General features: G+C 38.0%; 2 protein-coding genes across 2 annotated transcripts; both read right to left on the reverse strand.

Annotated features, from left to right (window-relative positions):
- Positions 1-552: 552 nt before the first annotated feature.
- On the reverse strand, positions 553-7,181 carry LOC137950075 (stromal cell-derived factor 2-like protein). Its single transcript, XM_068796436.1, has 6 exons — positions 6,779-7,181; positions 6,543-6,683; positions 5,802-5,942; positions 1,357-1,406; positions 1,141-1,270; positions 553-1,043 (listed from the first exon to the last, which is right to left on the reverse strand). Exons 1-6 carry the CDS (start codon positions 6,878-6,880, stop codon positions 960-962), a joined length of 648 nt encoding a protein of 215 aa, XP_068652537.1. The 5' UTR covers positions 6,881-7,181; the 3' UTR covers positions 553-959.
- Positions 7,182-13,851: 6,670 nt separating this feature from the next.
- On the reverse strand, positions 13,852-15,832 carry LOC137950266 (probable WRKY transcription factor 40). The gene is made up of 6 exons (XM_068796654.1): positions 15,744-15,832; positions 15,412-15,547; positions 15,239-15,313; positions 14,671-14,919; positions 14,408-14,524; positions 13,852-14,205 (listed from the first exon to the last, which is right to left on the reverse strand). The coding sequence occupies exons 1-6, from the start codon at positions 15,830-15,832 to the stop codon at positions 13,852-13,854; spliced, it is 1,020 nt and encodes a 339-aa protein (XP_068652755.1).
- Positions 15,833-20,916: the final 5,084 nt, after the last annotated feature.

The following is a 20,916-nucleotide window of genomic DNA, read 5'->3' on the forward strand; positions in this document are numbered from 1 at the left end:
CAGTTTACAAGTGAAGGGCACCCCCTCATCATTGGTACTGCTTGTCTCTTCCCATCTAATTCCCCTCGTTCTCATCAATTTATCTGGGAAGAAGATGTGAGAACCAAATGCTTGGGGTGTAAACTAGTCCCTGTCCCTCACTTCAATAAACCTGTTTTCTCTCCCTCTTTCTTGTTGTTCAATGGTGGTACAGAAGTTGGTGTAGATGTAATTTTGTTACAGAGACTTGATCGCAATGAACAATGACTTGACTCATCGTGACATCCTGTCTCTAACACCCAAATTACCTGATCAGACCATGCAAATGACAAAAGCGATTATTCAATGCCATTCATTTAAAAACAAATATCCGTTGGCAGAACCGGTTTTGGATGCAGTCGGACCCTCAGGGGCTTAATGACTTCTGTAAAATGTTTAGTGAACATGTCTCTGGTTAGTGTGAGTATGTTATTTTTGTAAATTCTCTTTTAACTATTAGAAGATTGGGGATAACTGAACGCCCCCCAACACCCTTTCACTGTTTAGAAAGATCTTCGATGTCAAAGCTCAATCTTCTTTATGTTCACAGTTCAGAATCGGTCAGATGCATTAAATCTTAGCTCCTTTTTTATACATGCTTAAGAGTCTGAGACCACTTACTACAAACTGGACCTGTTGACACCCACCAGTGGCAAGCGCCCACAGCCCACTCCAACATGCGCAGCTAGGAGAGTTAGACGACATGGATTTTCTCTATTTAAATTGGTGAGCAGAATAGGGTATGATGATTTAGTCAGCCAGTTCATTTTCTCTGGTCTGTCACAAGTGTCAATCATAGCTTGGCTCATGTGCAACTGTTATAAGCAAAAATACGGCAAAGGAGATATTCTTATGCAGTCGAAGCAACACAAAACTACGGGGCTCAAACTAGCCAGTGCCGCCACAATAACTGCAAATACTCTAAAACTTTTGACGGTAATCTACTCACTTCCCGTTACAGGAAGGTAAACTCCCTCCGCTGCCAACCATACATTATCAGGGCGTTTGTCTCGAACACCACATACCTGTATATAATACCATAAGTAAAACGAAATAATTTGGTGAAGCTACTAGGCCCCCCAGAAATCCTGGAAACGTTTCAAGCAGAGAGCATTTTCTTACCTCTTGCTGGCCTCCAGCTATCCGACTGTATTTCTTGTCATGACTATGTAGGTAACCTCCTGTGTCTACATGTTTCAACCTAATCCTTTGCTCTTGCCTCCAAGTTTTTCCACTACCCTCAATCTCAAGCCTAAAAGCAAAGAAAGTCAGTCATGCTAAAACACACAAAATATCACAAGAAACAGTTTCTCAGCATATAGAATGACAGTAAAGCACCTCCAGAAATCTCCAGTATCTGAATTGGAGTCCCCTCCATAGCAGCTAACCTGCACAAGGTGTAAACATTAGTTGCAGTCGAACCAGCATCAGAGCACATATAGACATTGCAACTCTTCATATATTAAACTGTAAAAAGGTTCAAGCGTATAACTAAAACAGACGTAACGATTGACTTCAGGCAAAACACTAAACATATCCTGAGTTACTTTTTTTTTTTTCCTGAATGTTGATTGCACAGGTAAACAGAAACACATATGCAACCTACACCCAAATACCTGGTGAGACCTAAACCTAAGACCTCCAATTAGAAAGCCCACAATAAGGCCATTAACAGTTTGTGTTATATAAATATAGAAGCAATGATGTTGCAAAAGTTCCGTATTCCACCAAGACAAATATCAATTTTTTACTAAATGCTCAAAAAGGTTCAAAACATCTTGATAAGTGGCCAAAATATCCATATGCTTTAATGGGCACAAATTCTAAATTCTAAGTTTGCTAAAAGGCAGAGTTGCCACTCCATCTATCAAGAGAATACTTCTTTCTAGCCTTGCAAGCAAAAATGTGTCTGCAAAACATTTTACACCTTCATCATTGAAGGGATTCAACAAAATGCCCAATCAAGTTTTTTCCACCTTGTGATGTTTCTATATGCTTCAGGGATGGGAATATCAATGTTCTCACAGGGACTCAACAAGGTGCACACTTAAGTTTTTTTCCACCTCGCAATATTTCTGTGCTGATTCTGCTAAAGATCAACTACTCAACAGATTCAAAGGAAAAACCTCAGTCCTAAACCATAATATTCATAAAGAGTCTCTTTGAAGACCTACACTTGGCAGATTCTTGTGACCTCCTCAAGACTTTCAGGCCTTCCTTGGTATTAATAAAACAATTCAAAACCTTTGTTCAAAAGGATTTAATTAGATACCTTTGGGCTGCTCAGCATGTGGGCTTTAAGTGCATTGATGCTATGACCTGGAACAGACACTGCAGGATCTCTTGTTGTGAGGAACAGTCTTCACTCCCTAAATGACGCTCCCAATCCCAAGTCTTCAGAGATCGTTGGCTGTTTGCAATATTTATGGGCCCATTGGCAGTGCAGATAGGATGGCTTTTGCACGGTACCTAGTGGTCACTAAGCCACCTGAGCCACTCCTTAAGTGCTTGATTAGGACTTTAGTGCTATTTTTTACAGATTAGAGAAAGTCCACTTTTCCAGACCTCCACAATGAGGAGATTTGCAGATTTTATTTAGTGATTAACATTTAGCGGAGATTCCTTCAGCTGGTACAAGATACATCCTTGCCTACCATGTCAAAACAGTACTGCCTCATCCTGACTCTTGACTGGCTTGTTCTGTTTTCAGATTGCTATGCTTATGCTCTTTCTTGCCTGATTTAAGTTTTTTCCAATCCTTCTCAAATACAACAATGACCCTCACAGCTCTGTCTCCTTCAAAATTTTCTCCGGGTTCTTCAAAACCCTGGTCAGATTGGCTGAGTCCAGAGCTGGACTTGGGGTGGGTTGGAGGGCCTCGCCCTCAACCCCCTGAGCTGACTCATTCCCGCTAAAATCCAGGTCAACCTGCCTGAGTCACGAGTCAACCCAGTGGTCAGAGAACCTTAGTCTACTTCTGTTTGATAGGACAGTAGAATTTTTGCAGGAGTGGTGGAGGGAGCCTCTCAGTGGTTGGTTCTTCAGGTTCCACCAGCAAGTAAAAGCAATTGGAGTGCAAGAGCACTGTATGATCTTGAGAAGCCATTGGGAAATTGAAATGACAACAACTGGATTGTTCTTTCTATGATTCAAACTCTTAACGTAATAGAGGAAACATAACCTCTATCAGCATTCAAAGCCCTGCAGCTAATAACCCCGAATTTGACCACTCAAGAGCGAATATATTGGAAGCAAGGAGTTGAAGGATGGTGATACTAACTCAACATTCGTTTCTATGGCTTCAACACATAAACAATTCCTCGCAAGAGATCAGTCCTTAACATCTAACAAGCCTTTGATTGTTAGCACTCCAGTCAAGCTTTCTTGCAAAGCTTTTAAGCAGATAATTTCCCTCAAAGGTCTGGCACACACAACCCATTTTCCCTCTAACCCATGTTGTTGCCTTCCTCACGTTCATCCAAGCAGAGATTGAGGATGCCATCAGTTCCTTCCTCCTGATGAAGCACCAAGCCTGAACAACTATATTTAGAAGCGAGGATGACAATGGCTGGTAAAACAGCTCCACCTTTTCCTCATCCCTATAAAGGGAGCTGAATGCCTAATCAAAGACCTTCATCACTAGTTCTTATAAACAATTGCTAAGGTCTCCACCAATAAATATAATAATGTGATTGTAAGATTGCGAGTAAAAAGGAAAGTGCTTCCATAAAGGAATGCAAAATCCAGACTCAGCTTTTGCTACCTAAGAACTCCAATACTTCGAGAGTTAGTGGTCGGTCAGGAACCATCCTCAAAAGTGCATTGAAAAGGTTTTTGACAGGTCAGATGTACCTTCCTTGCCTACATATTGCTCAGGATGGCTTCAGCACTAGATCGAGGAGTTGGGTCCTTATTTTATCTCATTAGACTCCTCTTCCCTCAAAATTAAAGGATCAGTTCATTGGTACATTCCAAAGGGTCTACAGAAAGGTTATGCTCAATCCTGTAGCTCTTTAATATTGGGGGAAAGCTGTTCCCACCTGGTAATCCCTAACTGATGGGTGGCCTTCTTTTTTTTTCTTTCTTTGAATGGCAATGGATTGGTTTTTTTGCCAGCTTCTATGAACATTGGGAAGTAAGAAATATGAGAACTTTAAAATGCAGAGACAGTCAACAGGTGGAGTCTCCCAAGAAGGTAATCCACCACATTCTTTTCTGGGCCACCAAATTACCCTATTTCACCAACCTTCCCAGTTCCATTATCACAACTTATGACTCTTCTTGGTTGAATTACTTGAGCTTGACTTTGATGATAGCTCTAGAGGTAATCTTGGATGGTCTGTGACATTTTAAAAATAATAATATTAATAATAATGAGAAGGTGGATTCCATTAAGAGTGCTCCCAGAGGTGGGAAAAAATACAAGATGAAAAAAGAAAAATACAAGATGACACAGAAAAAGAAAATCATGAAAGCAAGATCCACAACAAATGGTGCCTAGGCAAGGTTATAGGGGAGGAGGAATAAAGAGAGGAGAGGAGGCTGAATTGCATACCAAACTTAGAAAGATGCATTCCATATCTGTCCACTTATTGGGTAGTGGAGGAGGTTCACTGTTTCCGGGTGCCTATCACAAGGCTAGCAAGTTTTGTTGTCAATATTGCTTCCTCCCCAGAGTTGGTCTAAAGTGAGGATTATATCCTTAGTCGTACACCATAAGAAATGATTGACTCTTGGGAGCTGGGATCTTCCAGATGATGGCCTCAAGAATCTTTTGCAACGAATCATCGCCATAGAGAAAAGCATACAGAGAGGTGACCAGGTATAGTCCCGTGGTGTCTTGCTTCCAGACCATAATGTCCTCTCACAATAGTTTCCAAGAAGTGTTGTATGTGACCATGCACCATTCAGCTATTGTGAATTTATAGAGGAAAACTTAACGGTCTAGCTCCAAGAGTAACAAAGTGCTTCATTGATACTTCATCTATGAGTAATTCAATGACTTGTGTAGGGAATAGATTTATACTAGACTAGCTTTCATCTACTTCATTGTTTTGTATCAATTTAGTTCCAAATAACAGTTCCAAAAGAGAGTTATAACACAAAATTTCCAAAGATTAAACATGATCAGACAGTATATTTAAGGAAAAAATAATAAAATGATACCAATTGGATTAAATGCTTGATGCTTAAAACTAACTATTACTCGAGAACAAATATTTCTCTCTGAATGATGAGAGATTTTAGTAAAAATAGTGCAGCACATCAACGGCCAAGGGAATAGGCCAGCTCATAGGCCAACCTGGGGATATGATGCCAAGAAATAGAAAAATTACAGGATTAAATCTCCATCTGACTTAAGACAAACAAAAGCCCCCTAGATCTGCACCAGCCAATGACTAAAGGAATATCATTTCAACTATCAGGATGATGGACGGAAGTGCAGTCAAACTCTAGAACAATTCTTACACGAATAATGGCAAATTTACTATTTCTGCTAGAGATAATGCAGCATAGCATAATGGGATGTTTGCCTCTTTCTTGCCTTTCCTTTTCTCACTTGTAGTTTCATTTTCTTAGTTTCTCTCCAGAGATTTGAGGACAAATGAGTAAAAATATCATCAGAGTGGATTAAGCAAAAAACATAGAAACAAAGGCACACATATGAAAAAAGAGGATATATCTAACTATAACAAATGACAGCTTGCTCCGTAAGAATACACTTTAACACTCACAAGATCATTATATTTGAAAAGATTCATTAAGATTCACTTCTTACTGACCTCAAGATTACCACTAATTGGTGAAGCATGTAGGTGACTGTGTAACCATCTTCTAGTTCGCATATGTTGCAGTCTGATAAAGGTTCCAGACTTGATCACATCCCCTTGTTTTGCAGAGGAATCTAGTACCGGCCTCACAATCTGCAAAAGTCGACATAAAATGAAAAACAGAATAATTACAGACACAACTGACACACATAAGGCAGACAATTCATGAACCCATGATTCCATGATGGAAAGTTAGGAATTTAACCAATCAAAGAAGAAGAAGATAATAACAGCAGCAACCATTTACACCTTTTACTAAAAAAAAAACATCGACTAGCACTCTATGGGATCTGAAAGGCAATATACTCTTTCTTGTCTCCAAAAAGGACAGAGACAAGAATGAGTATATTGTGGTTCACTAAATACCCAACTGAACCAAATAAATTTTCACAACTCATTCTATATATGTAAGCCCCTTTAATGCGAAAGAAATTATTGTATGCCTCAAGTAGTAGTCCAGCTCCCTTACTCAATATAATATAACCTCAAGTAAATGTATGCCCCAAAGTTCATTGTGTTACAATCGTTCAACTTAATCTAACTTCAGACAGCAGAATACAAAACGACGAAAGGCGCCATTTTTCATGAAATAAAAAAAAAAAAAAACGCTCGCAACAATTACAATGACAGAAAGAAAAACATATCAAACTAAGATAGCCCCAAGCAGAGGAGGAAATAGTTGAGAAGACATACCCAGTAGCTATTTGAATCATCAACATTTGGAAAACCAGTGACAGATTGTTGTCCGCTTCCGGATCCGTACGGCACTTCGTGTGAATGGAGCCGGAATTTGGTCCTCTCGTGCATCAACTTAAGAACGGTACCGTACGTAATCTACCAAAAAAGAAATCAAAATAATTACGCACAAGATAAAACTCCAATTAAAAATGTAAGGACAGGGGGTTTTAGGAAGCACATAGGATAAATACCTCAACGCCTTCAGAGGCAGCAGAAGATGGACGAGGGGAAAATTCTTCCAGATCAAGGCCGAGGTAGAGAAACAAAGCGAGAGCGAACATGGAGAGCGCCATGAAGAAGAGGAGAATGAGAAACCAGGTTTGTTGCCAGAAGGGGAAATCGTGGGGCGGTAATTCTCTATAGATGATCCGAGAACGGCCTTCTAGGGCTCTAGGGGATGAAGAACATGGCTGTTCTTGTTGTTGAGGTTTTCTGCGATAAATGGCCTGGGGACCGGACGGAGCCACGATTCTTCCGCCTGAACTCTCCAGAGCGAAGATCAGATCTTTGATTTCTCAGCTTCTCTGTGTGTGTATTTGCTCGTCGGAATGCTCTATTGATCGCTCAAATCTTCTTCTTTCGCGGTTTTTTATTTCCTCCGTTCCGACGGGGCGATTGGAAAGTTAAACACTCCGTGAAGCATTGCCACGCCTGCTGAGGACTTAATCGCGAATGAGATGCAAACACGTGGAATAGAAGTGACGTGGTTCGAATCCATTGGGGAAGAAACATACAATGCAAAAAAAGAGATGGGCAACGGCAAATTTCTTTAGAATGGGCTGGGTCAAACCTGATTCCAGAGCCCATTATAATTGGACCTGAACTATGCCGATGGTCAACGACCGTTATGAAGATTGTCCAAAACAATGCCAACGGCGGCAACAACGTACTTCAAAACCCCAGCGTGATGGCAACATCTTGGAAATAATCGTTATGCGGAAAGTATCTACAACTGAGGAGACGATAGAAAAAGGCGACGTCGGCTCCATGGCTCGGAACATGACCCTTTTCCATCTTATTGAGACTGCGAACTTCCTGGGTGCTATAACTCCCTTGCCAGACCGCCGCCCTCGGACACGACGAAGGGAAAATTCTGTTTCGGAAATGAGGCGTGTTGTTTTTTCCTATGGATAACGATTATAGACGTCAGGAAGAAGTGACTGAGAGAAAGAAATCTACGATCTTCTCACAAACTGAAATACAACTAGGATGGAAGAATGAAGCAGAGCCACCAGAAAACTCTCAACTCTGTCAATTTCTAGCTGTTCTTACGACCAGAAAGGAAAACTTACAGATAAACTACAAAGAGACTTATTCTTCACCGACTCACTCTTGGCATCTGAACTTCTTCGTCGATTTACTGCCATATTCCTAAACCATGTCTCTCTCGATCTCTTTCTTACCATCGCATACCTGGCCTCGTCCTTAGAACTTTAGAAATACGTTATAAATAGGGGTGGCATCGAGTGAGCAGAGTTTAAACCTGTATAATTTCGAACTAGGTTTGATTTAAATATTTTGAATTCGAGCTCGATCCAAACCCAACCTTGAATCAAACTCAAACCTAATAATTTTAACCAAACTCCAATGTATATTTAAAACTTTGCATAAAAAATATGTCAAATAAAATGTCTATAAAATTATGTATAAAATTTACATAAAATTGGGTATGGCCTTTGTACATAAACCTTGCATAAAATTGTCTATGTACTATGCATAAAATTATTCATAAACACTACATAATATTATGCCAATGTGACTTATTTAAAAACACGACTTATACAAAAAATGTGACTTTTATACACATTTGCCACTCTCTTGAGCCTAGCCAAACTCGAACATGCGTTTTCATTTTTTTTCTTTTTTCTTTTCTAGGGGTTCCAAACATAGGAGTCAAACTCTCATTATATGAATCAGTGATACCTAGATCAATAAACACATCAATCAGGCAATCGATTTCCCAAATCCAAATCATAAGTTTGCCAACTATTTTTGTACATGTAATTTGCCATAAAGTATCAATCCATGCATATTTGCCAATGACATACTACCATACCTTATAATCATGATTTAAAGAAGAGTTCTTCAATGGGAAAAGAACGATAAAGTGTATGTCTTTTCCTATTGTTGTCTCCAATATCTAAGTTGTTGGTTCAAATCCCAAGTATGACTTCATATCCATAAGGAATAAGATCAAATGTATCCACAGGGAAAAGTTATTTCATATATGAGCATTTACAATTATAGTAGAGACTGAGACTACTTCAAAATCATCTTTTGTTCCATTTCTAAAATCAATTTATATTCCATTTGACACTATGGGGGGGTTAGTCCCCCAAATAGATTTTTGAAGTTCAAGTTCATGTCCAACATGCCACTGGAAAACAATTTCCAGTGTTAGTGCCCCAACATAAGAAAAAAAAAATAAAAGAATCCCTAAACCCTTACAGTACACTTAATTACGACATAATCCTTAAACCCAAAATTAGATAAAATAACCATTATTACTACATGAATAAGTTATTTAATGTATAATTAAATATATTAATATATGTATTAATTGAATTAGATATTTTATTATGCATTAATATGGTAATTACATGAGCCAATGAAATAAATATGCACATGATTAATTACAAATAATAAATAAATAACGTTATAAATAACAAAAACGAAAGTAATACGTTGAGTTATTAATTTATTAATAACATATGTTATACTTTAACCTAAAAATAAATAATTTAAGAGAAAAAATTGATCTAATCACAAATTTAACACACTATATATTTTTACATAATATATTTTATATATTATTAATTAATAATATATTATCACAAAATTTAAAACCATTGGTTTAATTAACTATAGCAATCGGATAATTATGCCAAAATATTTTATCAAATATTTATTTTAATAATATTTTAATTATGACTATTAAATCATTATTTTAATATAGTAATTATAAAATAAAAATATTAAATAAATAAAAATAATTATTTTATATATAAATAATTATTTTTATAAATAAAATTTATAAATTAATAATTTTTATGACGATAGTTTAATTTTTCCTAACTTAGGAAAAATTAAACCATTGTCGTCTTCCTCAGCGGTGAGCCAACGGGCAACGGTGACAGGCCAGTGGGCAACGACGTCGGTGGTGGGCAACGCTGATAGAGGTGGCGCTCCGACGGTACACCGAGAGGGAGAAGAGAGGGAGGTCGAGAAGCTCTGCAACAAATGCTCGACCTCCCGTGCTCTGCCACAAAGGTCGAGAGGGAGGATGGCCGACCGGGGGGGAGAAGAAGGCCTCCCTCCCTCTCGACCTCCGTCGCAGAGCCTCTCGATTTCCCGTACTCTACAACGGAGGTCGAGAGGGAGAGGCCGTAAAGAGGGAGACGAGAGAGGGAGCAGAGAGCTCGGGGTTTAGGGAGACAAGAGAGGGGCTGCGGGAACGAGAGATGGGTGCGCTAGAGAGAGCCCTGCGCGTGAGTCATGTACATGATTCTCAAAATTGGGCGGAAAACACTTTTCGCCGTTTACTCTTGGGACATGAACTCCTGAATCATGGATGATCATGTACATGACATGATGTTTGGCGCTCCCTAACGACATCAGGACATGAACTGAGTAATGCGCATGAAGATCATGTCCTGAGTCATGTTGACTAACCCTCCTTATGCAACAACCAATATTTTATATAAAACTATAAACAACATTTCTCCATCTTCCACGTCATTATCTGCACAGTGAGCCTCCATGAAAATCTCTAAGAAGCTACTCCTAGCCTCTGATTACCAAAGAAAACTAACAATCAAAATTAGAGAGCGGAGAGCTTCCTCAACCAAGGTAAGAGGAGTGGATTTATAACCTCAGATGCTCAAATCAATAAGAATTATCTACTTCTTTCGGATGATGAACTAGACAACAAACAATTTGTTGCTTCCATCTAATAAACTCTTAGACTTTCTTTTTGGATATGGATAGAGTGTTACTACAACATCCCCCAGTTTAGCAAAACATTACAACTAGAAGCCTTCTTACTAGAAATAATCTTCAATTGAGATGACACTAATTGCCTGAATTTTACTGTTTGCTTTCCATCTGGTCCCATGATATAGATTATCTAAATTCTACAACCACCACCTTCTTCAATTTCATCCACTGCTAACTTTTTCACTGTTATTGGAGTGTCTGCACCCAACCTATACGAATCGATAGACGTTGCCTTCGACCAGCGACCAACTTCTTCAATTTCATCCACTACTTCTAATTTCTTCACTGCTGTTGTATAGTCCCGAAGCCGACCTATATGAATTGATAGATTGACGTCTACGACCAGCCACCCCTTTCAATTTCATCCAGAACTTCTAATTTCTTCTATGTTATTGGAGTGTCCGGAACCTAACCTATATGAATCGATAAGACTTACGCTTACAAGCAGCCACACCCCCTTCTTCAATTTCATCCACTGCTTCTAATTTTTTCTTTGTTATTGGAGTGTCCAGAATCCAACCTATACTAATCGATAGACGTAATACGACCAGCCACCACCTTCTTCAATTTCATCCACTGTCAATAACATCATACGATTTGATATTGTGCACAACCCCTTTAGGGAAAAACCTCGTGGAAGGGATCCCGCCTTGGTTATGAAAAAGCGGTGTCTCATCCATCTCTGACCATAGATCATAGCCTCCAAAAACTGAAACCTATCTACCAAAGCCTTCAACGGCTCATTGGCTTTGATGAAAAAAAGAGTCGGGTCTGGCTCAACAACCTCCCACGGTCGCTCACGGTGCTGGGCCATTGGAAGGCTGGCCTTATCTTCGCCATGTCGGCCGGACATTGTAGTGAAGAAAGACCATTTGGGGGACATGGGAGAACATGATTTTTGTCCCCACAGACTGTTGAGGGAGGATTAGATTCGGAGGAGGAGAGGTGGAGTTGTGGCGTGGGTGCCCTATCCTCTCGTCTCAATGAAATGCTTTTTAGGAATCAGATTTGGTCGAAGACTCGAAGAGAAGGCCGAATAAATCGGTCCCTCCCGATCTCGATCTAGCTCCCACGAGTTCGACTTTGGCTCGTTTACTTAAATGAATTAAAACTCGATCTCGGATTCGATTTGATCGGAAAAACTCGAACCAAGCCGAGTTCGAGCTACTCGCAAACTTGCTCGGTTCGATGCCACCCCTAGTTATAAAATATCATATTAGAAATATAAATATAATTTAATAATATAACATTATTTTTACATTAAAATAAACATAAAATATAAAATGTGATAACTTACATCATAAACTACTATAATTGTATAATTAATGTAGAATAAATATTATAATGCATTGAGAAATGACCCTACCATTTATTAAAAAAATATCATTTATTTATTATACTTATAACAATGCCATTATTTTTATCATTAAAATTAAAATAATAAAACTTAAAAGGACATTAATTATGAATAAATGTAGGATAGAAAAAATATTTTTTAAATCATTCAATTTATTTTAGTAATTACATTAATTAAATGGTGGATGCACATGAGATTTCTGGAGGTGCTTAAGGATGTGTTGAATAGAGCAATAGCAAGGTGAAGTATAGGGATTGATTAGGAGCCACAACTGTATGCAGTCTAGAGTGGAGAAATTCGATGAAAAATTCATTAAGAGCTTGATGTGAACAGATTCTGGAGAACGAAGACGAAGGGAAAGAGAAGTTTCGTTTATTATTTAAAATGAGGTGACCAGATTTCCAAGACCTACTGGGTTAGTCCTTTTCAATTATCAGAAAGATGGATAAGACCTGTTCGCTGGTACCAAATGGGGTTGGGAGTGGCTACGAAACTTGCTCTTTGAAGACTCAGTCCACACTAACTTGCCCTTTGAAATCATAATTTACCAGACGGGACTAAGACTTGAAACGTAGTTGTTAGGCATCAAACCCAGTGTTTAGATCTGTTGTTACTGGTAACATCATACGAAACCACGCTTTGCATGAAGTCTACGTAAATTAAAACTGCTTAATCTCTCCGTCTTTCGGGCCAGTCAAACGTCACCTCCAAGACCTTAAAATTATGGACGCCCCAGTCCAGATAGAAAAGTCTACCTGTACTGGCCTTCTGATCTAACATTTGTGGCATCAAAGACCTCTCTTTCACGTCGACAGGGGCCAACGTGTTTAGTTGGGCAGGCAAACGAGCAGAGAGGGTTTGTCCCATCTTCTGGATCATAAAATGGGTTAGACGGCCAGTAGCTTCAGAACGGACTCCAATATCTCCAAAAGGAATACGAGCAAGAAAGCTGCTTCTTTGATGAAGCAACAGAAGGTGGCTGGGTGACAAAACAGTCAACATAGCTCCATTAATGGAGATTTTACTGATGAAGGGGCAAGAGTCGACATCGATTTGGAAATTTTGGAGTTTGGATAAGGGAAAAAGTCTTCGTGGAAGTCTTTCTCTGTTTACAAGTCGTCGAGGTTGTGGAAGTCAAGCGTGGTAAGTTACTCTGTGAACTTCTCAATTTGAAACTATTCAAATCCGATAGCGTCAAATATATAGATCGAATTCAAGCTCGTGAAATGGTCTAAATAGTGCACCCAGGAAGGTGCAAATAATGTAAGGCCAATGATGCTGTAATGGAAAACTAACAAAGCTAGACCATATTTGGGCTTCATGTAAAAGGAATATTTTTGCGGCTGAAGGGGAAAAAAAAAAAAAGAGTCAAATATGATTATCATGTATAGACGGAGTACCAGCAGAGTTACGATTGGCATTTGCTGTTTTGCACGTTGAAGGGCCCTTGTTATCTAGTGTGTCTCACGCATTGACCTACAGCTCCACAAAAAAGGTGGCCTCAGTGTTTCACAAGGTATGTACACTTAATAACTTAATTGTAGCTTCATACGTCGTCCATGCAGTGTCCACACATATAACCAAGATGCCCATCCGTCGCTCTGCTTGCGTCTCCTCCTATCAGGAATTGAAAGACGAAAACAAAGAAAGTGGGAAAATGATTAGCCCCATGTTAATCTATGTTTCATATTATGATTACCTAAGATTTTCATTTCAGCTGATGCCAGCCTTAGGTGACGCTTCATTTGGTTGCTGTGAACTCGTGATTGGAGCGTTGATGAAAGCATTAAAATAGAGCATCTGTTTGGAATTGAATTATTAACAAAGACTACTGTTTAATTTAGGAGTTTCTAGTTACTCCACTGACTTTGTTGAAGTTCCGAAAGTGACTTTCGCCAAATATAACTATTCCTACTGTGGAAGATTGACGAGGGAGCGAACAACTGCAGCTGCTAATGCTGTAGTAAAATTTGGGTCTCTAGTTAAGGAGGCGACATAATCATTCAAGTCGCTTCTAGAATTACTGCTGTGTCCCTTATTGCCACCGATATTATTGCTCGGGATGCTCATCTTGTTTGCATCAATTTGGTGATGTGCTCTCGCCTCCTTGGAGGAATCCGATAGACTGAGGCCAAGGGTGACAATCGGTCGAAGAGGTTTGCCGGTGGTTGAAGGGGATGACGCAATGAGCACTCCAGGGGGGTGAGTGTGTTCTCCTTCGTAAGTTGCGACAAGAATCGACTTGTCGACGACGCATCGTTGAACCTGGAAAACAGTTCATTGTCATATATGGATCAGCGAGTTGAAGGAAAAGTACATTTTGATGCCAGTAACTGAAGTTTACAATTTTAACATTTGTCTGTTTCTCGCATTTCTACCCCGACAAGGACTTCAAGGAGTCACCCAGAAAGAATAAGGTTTCAGACATACTGTGCATGACGGAAAAACTATGGTTTCACTGATCTACCTTCTTTTTGACAGGGCACCCTGGTGCAGAAGAGCACTTGAAGTAAGCTCGAGGATATGGGTTATCCTTGGTCACCTTTTGTCCATACTTCCTCCATTGGTACCCGTCTTTAACGATCTAAACAAATTACCAGGCAAAAAAAAAAAAAAAAAGAAAAAGAAAAATCACGATTAAATTCAGATGTAAAATTGATTTCGTGTCTTCTAGGTGTTTAAATAAATTATTCCGCCACTCAAAGAGTTGGCACAGGGAGGCTCACTCACCAAGGTATCGTCTGCTCCGTCTGTTCTTACAAGCACTTGTGAGTACTTGGCTTTCAGAGGTACACTGGCGTGTCTCTTGCTCTCGTCTTGGCTGGAGTTACTCTCTGTGGCTGTTCCCGTCTCAAATGGGTTTTTCCTCTTCAAATGGGCTTGAAGAGTGTTGTAGTTGTTGCTCATTACCTCGAGCATGGCATTGAGGTGAACATTCTCTCTATACAGACGCTGCACCTCTGCTTCTAGAGATAGCATCTGAATTCAAGAGCACGAAATGGAGAATTAGTTTGCTATGGGGTTATTTCCGGTAGATGAAGCTGCGAAAGAAACTATATGAACACATCATGCATTTTGCTTGTGGAACTTTCTTTCATTACTTGAACTGCTGCGTTTATAGGCTATGAAATTAAGAACTTCAAATTAGAACTGGGTACTTTGTACACTTAATTTCCTCATCAAAAATCACATAAAGAGAATCTCAACTTTCTCAAAAGAGCCTGGCAACTTCTCTGACAGAAATCTATTTCTCATCTTGTTCAAAAAAACGAGAGAGGGCGAGAAAAAAACTAAATACCTTGTCTTTCTGGGAGACATCTTGTCGAGTATTATCCATAGCCTCCAGATGAAGTATTCTGTGCTTGCATGGAGACTGAAGAACCAGAATTAAAAAACAGATTCAACAATCGTATCATGAAAACGCATATTAATGCAAGAATACAAATTAAACTGCTGGATATTTTCTCTCACATTGAGATCAAGCCCTAAAAACACATCAGCAAACATCATCTCCCATGAACTTGATTCTTGATCTTCTTCACTTTCCGCCCGCGCTCCTCCTTTTTTATTTTCGTTGCCACCAGCAAAAGAAGGAGAGGTTCCGTTCCTGCAGGCAGAGTTAGATTGCAGGAATTCCTTCGATTCTCACAAGCTGCAGGTTCATGAGATTTAAAGAATCGACATCACAAATAGACCAGAGTTAATAAGATTGACGTCACGAACCTGACCTCATAGCTTGTGGCGTCACCGTGCTTCTTTCTTTCTTTCTTCGTATTTGCTTCTACCGACTACGATTCTTTAACCTCGGTCCCCGACGTCCATCCTCGTTCGTCGAACGGTAGTCTCTAGAAGCTGGGTCCCGCCAGGAGAAGACCTCCCCTTGCCGTATCATTGGCCGGATGTCCCACCTCCAGAAACATCAAATTTAGGTGGCGTTTTTTGAAATTTCTTCAAGGAAAGCTGGTTTGACAAACATCACGCGCTAAGTGACTCGAGCATACCGTCAGTGGGTCCAACGGTGTTTAGGAGAGGCGGCAACGAGCAACACGAAAGGCCGTGTCCTTTTTCTCATTCATTTGCCGGCCAGTCAGGGTTTTGAAGCGTAGCCGCGAACCCAGAATCATCAAAGACAAGACGGGATCATTAGGCGAAGAAATCGGCGACCATTCACTGGGGAAAATGATAAGAATCAGGAAAATAGTCAAATTGAAAGAGGAAAATGAAGAAGCCGTCATAATCTACTGGGACGAAGTTTACACAGAAGTGATGAGGCTTAAACAAAGACTATGAAGTAATTAGAGTTCTACGAGAGTGTGGAAAGGTCGAGGGAGCGTGAAAGAGAATGCCAACGTGTAGGATAAGCTCGCCGGACTGGGATAGCTCAAGTCTTTATTTTAGTGGCAGTCAGCGCACGTTTGAAGTGTTGTAGCGGATTAGCCAATGGCAGAGAAGTCTATTCATATACTGAAACTTTGAACTTTTACACATCATTCCTTTCCGCTGGCTAATCTTATCGATGGATCAGAGTTTTCCACGGGAGTAGATGACGTTGAACCTTGTCATGCTTTATCCTGGAATGGCTCTCTCTTGTGAATGTAGTAAATTCTTGCAGCCTTGCAAAAATGTTGCCGACTGGTTGAGTCTCGCTTTGCACGTTTCCGACCGTAAAACCAAATCTGTTGACCAGGAAAAAAGAAACAAAATCCTTTATTTTCACATTTGACTAGAGAGATGTTATTTTTCTTTCCTTGTACATTGAAATTAAAGGACAATCATGGTAATATTTTTAGCAAATATTAATAAAAATTAAAATTTATAAGATAATATTTTTAAATATTTTATTTAAAGATAAAGAAAATGCCCTCTCCTTTTCCTTTTCCTTAAAGAAAAAAAAAATGCCTGCTCCTTTTCTATGGGTCTATTTGGAATCCACCGAAAATAAAATAAAATAAAATAAAATGAGAGAGAAATATATTTTTGTTGTTTGGCAATAGAAAATTATTGAGAAAAAAAAATCTCTTATTTAATAAATTTTCTCTCACAAAATGATAGAATTCGGGAAAAAAAATAGACGGATTGGGTGAGTTGTGGGGTAGAAAAAAGTTGTTAGGTAGGCCATAGGGAGGGAAAAGTTTAAATAATCAAGCCTATCACATTATGTAGACGAATTTGAATTTGATGGGTAAGGTTGAGGGGTGGTGGGGTGTTTGGGTTTCTAAAACTCATCCGAGGGCTGCCTCCAGCCATCCCTAATCACAAGTGTAAATAAACATCATCGAAGTGCTTAATATCTATTGTGTGACGATAATGGGGCCAAAATAGGCATCGCTCTAAAGTACTTTAAAAAACACAAATTAAAGAAATTACTTTGAGTAGTTAAGGGTGAGAATTAAAAGATAGCAACTCCCATACTTCAAACGGAAGAAGAAGCACAATGCAACTCTTCCAAAAGAAGGAGACTCTTTTAGACCAATAGATGGATAAAAACTAAGTTTCACTTAAGAGGGTGATAAAAATAATTCTTCTATGAATATTTATTGAGGAATTTTACAACAAAAAAAATTATGATAAAGAAAGATTTTAGATAGACATAAAAATAGAAACTTTCTAAACACAAAATTCTCATGTGAGGCAATTGCTTTTTAACATAACTTAATATTCAAGAAAGAAATTCTACATTAAAAGAGATTTAAGACACTAATATATGAAATTTTGAATCAGGAAACAAGACTTTCTAATTCAAAAAATTGCTGACTTTATCATTAATGGAACTACAAGATGGAAAGAGGATGTAGGAGGAAACTTGACAAAAAAAAATTATTTTATGCAATTCAAAAAATCCTAATTAAATATCAAAATTACAAGCACTGGAATTGGAAAATTTTCATAAAACATGGAGACTTAAAAAAGAGGAATGGGTGCTAGGTATCAGATTTTCACAAGAAACATACATCCAACCTCACTTTTGATTCTTCCAATGCTAAAATATTTGTTTTAAATACTTGGACTGAGAAAGGGTTTTTTTTCAGTTAGAAACTATAATCATAAACATTTATTTGACATATAATCTTTATATAAATTTTCAGCCATTTTGGCATAAAAGTTCCCACAAATCGAAGCTTTCTTCTATTACTAGAAAAATTTTTGTTGTATGATATTTGTTGCTTCATATGTCGATTTCTTTTTGTAAAAAATATGATTTCAAAAATTCTTTTGTGTTGGAAACTAGAGCAAGATTTTTATGGAAATATATAATTTTATATATCAAAATTGTAGTAAAATAGTGCAAAATCCAAAGTAAATAGTAACTGTGAAGGAAGAAAACTAAAGGAAAAATTGGAAAATTCCACTTTTTTCCTTTTCTTCTTCTTCCTCCCTTTCTTATCCATCTTCTTCTCCTTTTTCATGTCAGATATTTGCCCTGTTTTATACCATGTTAAGTTTCAAGGGGGAAGCATGGAAGAGATAGAGTGAGGAAGAGAAAACATGGAAAGAAAAGGAGAGAAAAGAGAGGACCAAGAGAGGGCGTGCATAATGATATGTGAGAAAAAAATATGAGCGTGATGTGTTATGCTCTCTTACTTCATGTCTTTTATAAAGGAATACAACTTGAATTTACTAAAATAAAGTTTTCCAAAGTCACCAATTACATCCAAATATAACTTGCTAACCTAACATAAAAAGACAAAGCATAACTAGGAAATATCCTCCTTTATTCTAGGTTTTTCCTTTGTGCTTACTTCTCTTGTGATATTTGTCTTGCATGAAATTCCCCTTAGATTCCATGAAATTTGTAAGATATGTTTTGAAAGAGACTCATCTTGGACTCCTTGATACAACTTCTTCAACAATAGGGAACAAACCTAAAAGAGGGGTGGATAGGTTTGTTTGCTTTTATTGTAGCTCCTTTTGCTTAATTCATACCTATTTTAAATTAATTTAAAGTGTAAGGTCAATTTTACAGTTTAGGTTCATGCACTATGATCATTGGTACTTGTTGAACCAATTATATACAAAGTACATAAAATATTTTATGGTGGCTCACAATCATTTTACAGATTTTTTTGTCCTTCTCTCGTGATGTTTTAGCACCTTGATGATAGACTAAGCTTGAGTTACTGTATGACATCTACAATAAATTGCCTCTAAGATCAATTACAATGTAGCCCACACAGGGACTTACACCACTCAATTAACCATATTAACCAACTTATAATAGTACTCTTTCACTTGGATTTACAACAATCAACTAGGCAGACTAGCCTAGTCCCATGAAGGAATTTTCTAACTGCTCACTAGGCAACACATGCCTAGACTCACACAAGGAACTTTTGCAGCACACTAGGTACACCAACTTAGACACTCAAATGGATTTTCAACAGCACCAACCTACATAATGTCTTATGGCTCACATAATAACAAACACAACTTCTACTCCTCAACCAACAACTTTTATAAAATAATTTGGGGTGAGGATGGTCTTACCTACTCAATGCTTGATGCAATGGCAAGATCGCTTGCTTACAATATGTCCAATGTTAATTTCCTCTTAATCAACATATTTTAACAATGAAAGCATAAACTATTAGGTACATCAATCCTAAGTACCTACCCAATGTAATCAATAGCTTAAAGTAGTCCTTAATGACTAAATTTGAAAATATAGTCAATTCAAAATAAACATCAATGACTTGATTTGAAAATGTAGGCTCAATGCAAATCTAGGATTTTTTATTTTTATTTTTTAACCGGGAAATTGCACACACAACAACTCAATGTAATGATTGATTCCAAAGTATAGCCCAAGAGTATGATTGAAATATCTCGATCAAGTATGATTGAAATATCTCAAAGAATATGCATGTAAATACTTGGATTTGAAACCTTATCCCCAAATTTCAATACTTAATAAAATCCCTTTCAAAGGCCCAATTAAGATGACATACAAACATGTATTGATATGATATGAAAACGGAAGATAGTGCAAAATTGATTTCAAATGGTTGTCAGTCACACAACTGCTCACAATGGCATGGCTGTACTTAGCACACATTCAACAAATTAAAATCTAAGTATTCATTACGGATTTGAATGAACAAGCCCAAAAATACTTAAACTTAAAGGGGGAACTACAAAATTTGCCTTCCTTTCAAGCAATGAAGGAGGCAAAAACTTTTTAAAGCATGTGTAAAGGCTTAAGAGGTGATTTTCACTATTGGTACAGCGAGAGTGTTCGTTTGGGAAGAGTTTGAGTTAAATAGCAAGATTTTCAATGTTAAAAAAACTAGCCATTATGAATGGATAAGACTATTTTTTCATTTAGAAACAAGCGAAAATTATGTAAAAAAATTATTGAATCCTATGTTTGTTACTAAACATGTTGGTAAGTCACTTATAAAATTTGAAGATTTACAATATTGGATTTGGGTTTCTCATTCAAAAACTTTGAATTTCTGAAACATGGGGTTGAATCCCGTGTCGGGGTTTAACTTCCCTTGGTTTTGTATCGTATAGATTTCGACTCCTTTTTTTGTTCCAAATTTTGTTATTAGGTGGAGGTGACTCCTCCCATTAGGCTCCTTTCCCCCCATGAGGGTTCTACTCCACCCAATGGGTTCCACTCTTTTTCTCCTTTCAAAACTTTTGATTTCTTTGTACGTGACTCCTTTATTGTCTCTATCATGACAAGGGTTCAAACCTTTCCATAGGAGTAAACTCCTATTACTATTTTTTCATCATATGTTTGACTCCTTTTATCTTTTCACTTTAGATCTTCATCTTTTTCATTGATGTACTTTACTTCTATACATGAGTTTTTTTTTTTTTGCTCACATTACTCTTCTTGCCGTTTCTAGGCTGGCTAGCTATTTGTAAAAAAATATTTTTCCTTTCTCTTGCTCGAATAAGCAATGTTGTTGGGTTGATTTGATGATGCGTTTTCTAGCATAAGCTAGCGGTTTTCCTTTTGTATGGACC

The sequence above is a fragment of the Aristolochia californica genome, unplaced genomic scaffold (genome assembly GCF_029961685.1).
Source record: "Aristolochia californica isolate CCGP_79_NKW_82.1479 unplaced genomic scaffold, dmAriCali1.0.hap1 SCAF_14, whole genome shotgun sequence".
NCBI classification, from domain to species: Eukaryota; Viridiplantae; Streptophyta; class Magnoliopsida; order Piperales; family Aristolochiaceae; genus Aristolochia; species Aristolochia californica.

What these genes read in the sequence shown, in the direction of transcription:
- LOC137950266 (XM_068796654.1), bottom strand. Translation starts at nt 15,832, where the DNA reads ATGATACGGCAAGGGGAGGTCTTCTCCTGGCGGGACCCAGCTTCTAGA. An exon ending in GATGGACGTCGGGGACCGAG is followed by an intron (nt 15,548 to 15,743) that starts GTTAAAGAATCG and finishes CTCTGCCTGCAG; the next exon opens with GAACGGAACCTCTCCTTCTT. An exon ending in TTTTAGGGCTTGATCTCAAT is followed by an intron (nt 15,314 to 15,411) that starts GTGAGAGAAAAT and finishes CTGGTTCTTCAG; the next exon opens with TCTCCATGCAAGCACAGAAT.
- LOC137950075 (XM_068796436.1), bottom strand. Translation starts at nt 6,880, where the DNA reads ATGGCGCTCTCCATGTTCGCTCTCGCTTTGTTTCTCTACCTCGGCCTT. An exon ending in CTGCCTCTGAAGGCGTTGAG is followed by an intron (nt 6,684 to 6,778) that starts GTATTTATCCTA and finishes CTTTTTTGGTAG; the next exon opens with ATTACGTACGGTACCGTTCT. An exon ending in GATACTGGAGATTTCTGGAG is followed by an intron (nt 1,271 to 1,356) that starts GTGCTTTACTGT and finishes CTTTGCTTTTAG; the next exon opens with GCTTGAGATTGAGGGTAGTG.